The sequence below is a fragment of the Carassius auratus genome, chromosome 19 (genome assembly GCF_003368295.1).
Source record: "Carassius auratus strain Wakin chromosome 19, ASM336829v1, whole genome shotgun sequence".
Lineage (NCBI taxonomy): Eukaryota > Metazoa > Chordata > Actinopteri > Cypriniformes > Cyprinidae > Carassius > Carassius auratus.
The window spans coordinates 11,972,814-11,978,372 of NC_039261.1; the positions used below are offsets into that span (position 1 = coordinate 11,972,814).

Genomic DNA, 5,559 nt, shown 5'->3' on the forward strand with positions numbered 1-5,559 from the left:
CTGTTCAAAACTCCAATGACATAAAATCAGCTTTCCATAATGGGTTATCAGCAGAAATGTAGAAGGGAAAATTGTATTTCACTACTATAGTCTAAAAGTATTATTTTGGCAGTGTGTTTGTGGTGTATGACATGCTAATTTTATATACTTATAATAATTAACAATACTTATAAAAAAAATGCACAATTAATTGTGAATACTTTTTGAATTACCAACACTGAATATGTCGGCCAGATACTATGATTTACATAATTTATCCATACTTTTCCTGGTGCATTCTGGTTGTAAAGACGTGTTAGTCTGAACCAGATCAGACAAGCATACTCGAGATAATTAATGTATAATATATATTCCCAAATTTAATTAGTAGAACACATATTCTTAGTTCTTAACAGCTCTGAGCTCATATGTTTACACCAGTGTGTATAACAATTGGACGATGACTGCTTCAGCGGTAATGAATCATGCGACCGGTTTGAAACTGTGAAAATTGTACAGGAAACGGGGTGACTGGAAGGTGATGGCAACCAGAGTGACAACAAATACTAATGTTTCATCATTAGGTATCCGCTTCTTGAAAAACTGTTTAAAAGTGTGCTTAAACCAATAAAAACTATTAACGTATTTAACTCTATCCATTTAACTGTATGTGTTTCTGCTAATAACAAAGTTATGAAACTATAAAAAATAAGAGAAGTTCAAATCTCTGAACCAGTGAAAATTAGGTACTTGAGGACATGACCAGCAGCTAGTTGAATATTTATAGTACTGTACAATAAGGGACATTAAGAAAGCTGAAATACTTTTGAGTCATCTGTCATGTATCTTTTAGTTTTGCAGTCCAAAGAATACAACTGGTTGATATGGTGGTGATTTCAGAGTAGCAAAATGAACAGACACCTTTAAGTGTTTGCACTTTGCATCATCAGCTGTAAAACTTGACTATAAATGGAGTTTATTGTATATTGCAGGTCTCCAGAGGCATAAGGTTTGGGATGGCTGTATAGTGTTAACTTTTCACATGTATAAGAAGCATGTGGATTGCATAAACACTCTTGCATGATTTGACACACTTCCTTTTTTCCAGCTGATGTCTAAAAATTTACAAAAATTGAGTCTCATTTTGAGAACAAATGCTAAATTCTCAGTTGTGAAGACACTTTTTATTGTAGAAGGTGGATCTGCAGGGTCATATGAAAACCTAAATAAAGCTAACAAAAACACTGAGGCTAAAGCTAAAATGCTAATGCTTAGCACTACATTTTGAATAATTTAAGCCATTTTAATGTGTAGCTATAGACTTCTGAGACAGAAACTCACACCCAAGACATTCACCCACTAATGCCATACACAGGAAGTTGCACAACACCCATTTGAGCACTGTGATGCTGAGAGTAAAACTCAACGCAAGCATTGCAAACTGTACTTATTTGCATTAAAATATGGTTAGCTTTACTGTATTTTTATTTGCATTAAGGATAACTAATCATTTTTGTTGGTGCACATTGAGGGGATGAAGGAAAACAAGGTTAGGGAGCTCTTCCTCATTTTAGCAGAGGAAGTATGTGGCTGTGTGCTGTTTTCAGTAGACCAGCGCTCAGTTTAGATAAGCCCGCAGAGCAGTGCAGGCCACTCACAACACAACTGCTCTTACTGCTGGCCTTCGGTCTGAGACCAGGGCAGTATTTCTTTGCTCTGAACCACCTGCTTCAACTTTATTGTGATCAGCCAGCCAGAACTGAAGCTTTGCCCTCCGGAGGAAACATGGTTATTTAACTGCTCAAGTGAAAGGTAAGAAAACTGATTTATGTACCTAGCATATTTCTGAGTGGAGTGTGGAAATATAATTTTTTAGTGTTGAGTGGGAAATAAAATGGAGTTTTGACATTCATACGGTGTTCCGCTGCCAGTAATCTCCCTCTATCTATAGTTTGATTTATCATGTTTCCAAAATATTACATTAAGTGCACATACATAACACTTCTATGCATTTGTCAAAATGCAGATGTCATGTTGAGGTTGGTTAATGGCCTGTGACACGAAAATGCATTTTCCCATGTGTTTTACACATCTAGCAAATGTTTAAAAAATGCATAAATAAATAACCAGAAAAATATCAGAAAAAAAAATTAAACAGTTCAATGGTGCATGTACTTTTCTTTTTTTTTTGCACTGTAGAAATGCGAGTTAAATATTGACATTGTCAGGAAGAAGTTAAGTGGAAAATAGTGGTAGACTTGGGCTCTCCGCAGCTTCCCTGTTCTAATTTTTGGTAGAGATAACACATTAGCTGAGAGGAAGTTGCAAAATTAAAACAGCTGTTGCATTAACTGTTGGACTATCAGATGCAAAACTCATACTGAAATGTGCCTTTAACATTCCAGCTTCTGTAGAGCTGTGGCCCTTAAACATAACCATGGGCAATGTGATGAAGCAGGAAAAGACAAACCCAGAGCCAAACAGCTCTGATACCATGTTTAAAGGTAAGCTATGGTTAATCAACTGCCTTATCCGAAGTCTTTTGCTTAAATGTGTATTAACATGGGTCTTTAACATCAATTATACTGTTTGTTAATGTACATTTACAGACTGTGACAGTCTTGTGGTGCTCTCTGATTACCCATGTCGAGACATTAGTGAACCAATCTTTAGGATAGGGGACAAACTCAAAGGTCTTTCTGAGTAAGTGTACTTTTGGTGAAATACAATGTTTTTGATGCCATACAACAATAAATGCCTGCTAATACATAATGCATCAGCAGTTTAAGAAATGCATATTTCATTTTTATTTTAATTAATATATGTATATGCATGCGACCCATAATATGACTATTTATTTTCTCGTCAATGGTTTACAGAGATGGTTGCTGGTGGAAAGTCCGTTCTCTTCAATCGGGAACTGAGAATTACATTCCAAGTAATTATGTGGCAAAGGTTTATCATGGGTAATATTAGATTAATTATCCTCATTGATGAATGTTTCATGATGATCCTAGAAATATATTCCCAAATTCAAAATAACATCTAGACATAATACAATAAGTACCGAATGATAAATGTCGCTAGAGACATATTATTAAGATATTATTAGGCATTTGTTATTTACACTTCCTTTCAGAAGTTTGGGGTTGGTAAGGTTTTTCTTTTTCTCCGAAAGAAATCTCTTATGCACAGCGAGGTTGCATTTATTTGATCAAAATACAGTAAAACAGTAATGTTGTGAATTTTTTTTTCAATTTTAAATAATATTCTGTTAATTAAATTAATCCTCGTTGTCACATGATCCTTCAGAGATAATTTTAAAATACCGATTTGCTGCTCAAGAAATATTTTTTGTGATCATCATTGTTGAATATAGCTGTGCTGCTTTTGTTAAAAAAAAAAACAGCAACTTTTTTCAGGATTCTTTGATTAATAGAAAGTTAATGCCCAAAAACTTTTGAAAATCAGTGAACATCTTTTGATTTTATTGCCTACAGATTATAAACCATATTGTGTGAAACACCAGTAAAAATGTATTTATCGAGAACTTTGTTATTTATATAAGATTTTGTCATTTATACTGAATTGTGAAGTCATTATTTTCGGTTGCTTACATGATTTCCTCTTTATTATGTTATGTTTCTAAAGATGGCTGTTTGAGGGGATAAGCCGACAGAAGTCAGAAGAGCTTTTGTCATTGCCTGGTAACAGTGTTGGATCATTCCTTATTAGAGAAAGTCCGAGAGAAAGAGGTAAGTACCTGGAAGTACATCGTCTGCTGTTGCATACTAACCACAAAGTTTTCCATTCACACACATTACGGCAATAAGTGTCAGTGCAAGTGAAAACGACAACGCAATCATAACTGCTGTTCCCTGCAGGTGTATATTCTCTCTCTGTGAGACACAGGACCGTAAAGCACTATAAAATATTCCGTCTGACTAATAGCTGGTACTACATCTCCCCACGGCTTACCTTTCAGTGTCTGGAGGACATGGTCAATCACTACTCTGGTGAGAGCTAAAGACAAAACTCGGATGTTCTGCTTGTAATGTGGAATGACTCATGCTAATGTGTTTTGGTTTTCCCTCAGACTCATCGGATGGGATATGTTGTGTTCTCAGCGCTCCATGTCTGGCTCTGTCCAACCCTGCCCAGAGCACAAACCTGCAAGCGCCTCCTGTGGTAATGCGCCGTAACTTGGATTGGAAGAAAGTGAATAAGTACGTCTCTGTCTTTTTAGATCCTGCTAAGCATTTCCTCCATTTGCTGAGCTTGTATAGAATGACTTGTATGTCTCCACATGAATAGGTCACAGCTGATGAGCCCAAGCGAGCTGGACAATGCGGACAGCAAAGATAACATGATGAGCTATGGTGTGAGGAGCAGCATAGCCGCCTATATGTCTTTAACATCAGTACCTGAGCTAGACAACACCAAAGGTCGCAAAAAGAAGAGCAAGTCTGTCTACGTGATGCCTGACCACAGTAATATAAATGAAGATGAGGACTATTAGCTGATGAATGTAGACTTGTAATCTTTTAACTTTAAACTAGCACATTGCTATGGATGGTAATATTTTTGCACTGGGTTAAGTGAATCTCTCACATACACGTCCAGGTCACTTTTATATGGAAGCCGTTTCTGCCACTTCTGAGTTTACATCTTACAATGCTACATTTACATTTAGCAACTTTGAGCTTTTCTCCAAAATCTGGGTTAACATCTCATAATCTTTTTTTTTTAAAGTTGTTTGTGCCATGGAATAAAAATAAAAACAGTAATTGCACATTTTTATCTTCCAATTCTGACTCTCTTTTTTTTTTCCTGCAATTGCGAATTAATATTAGATATATAGATATTTAAGAGTTCACATTTATCAATTCTGAAAAATTTCAAAAAATTATGTGTTTATGTCTCATAACTCTGAATTCTCAGTCAGATCAGTATGTTGGTCAGTCAAAATTGTGGTCAGTCAAAACCTATTACCTTTATTTTTTTATTCATTTTTTCATTTTAATTTTAATTTTTCTGTGGTGGAAACTGGCTTCCATAAATTTCACCCTAAAATCAAATAGAAAAAAGTGATTATTTTAATGATGGTTGTTTACATTTACTGTAATGTGTTTGTCAGTGGTGAGTTATTAGATTCTCAGTAATGTGTGTGTGTGTGTGTGTGTGTGTGTGTGTGTGTGTATATATATATATATATATATATATATATATATATATATATATATATATATATATATATATATATATATATATATATATATATATATATATATATATAATTATTATTATTTAAAAGAGTATATAAAAGGCAATAAAACAAATACTAAAATTAAATATATAAACATTTTAACATTTAAATGTATATAATATATATAAAACGCCAATAAAATGTACTTTTAATTTTAGGGTGAAATTTGACCCAGACATGTTCCTTTTCGGATTTTGTGAGATTCACACATTTCAGTCATTTCAGTATGTTTCACTATTAATCTTCACTATTAAGGTAAATCAAGAAAAATGGTAACACTACTTTTTTCCTGATTTACTTTACATAGCCAAGCA

The 5,559-nt window shown here is 34.2% G+C and overlaps 1 protein-coding gene across 1 annotated transcript; it reads left to right on the forward strand.

The window, feature by feature from the left end:
* Positions 1–1,406: 1,406 nt before the first annotated feature.
* Positions 1,407–5,170, forward strand: LOC113119427 (src-like-adapter). Its single transcript, XM_026288925.1, has 8 exons — positions 1,407–1,791; positions 2,385–2,483; positions 2,589–2,682; positions 2,859–2,945; positions 3,631–3,734; positions 3,864–3,995; positions 4,076–4,205; positions 4,294–5,170. Exons 2-8 carry the CDS (start codon positions 2,417–2,419, stop codon positions 4,496–4,498), a joined length of 819 nt encoding a protein of 272 aa, XP_026144710.1. The 5' UTR covers positions 1,407–1,791; positions 2,385–2,416; the 3' UTR covers positions 4,499–5,170.
* Positions 5,171–5,559: the final 389 nt, after the last annotated feature.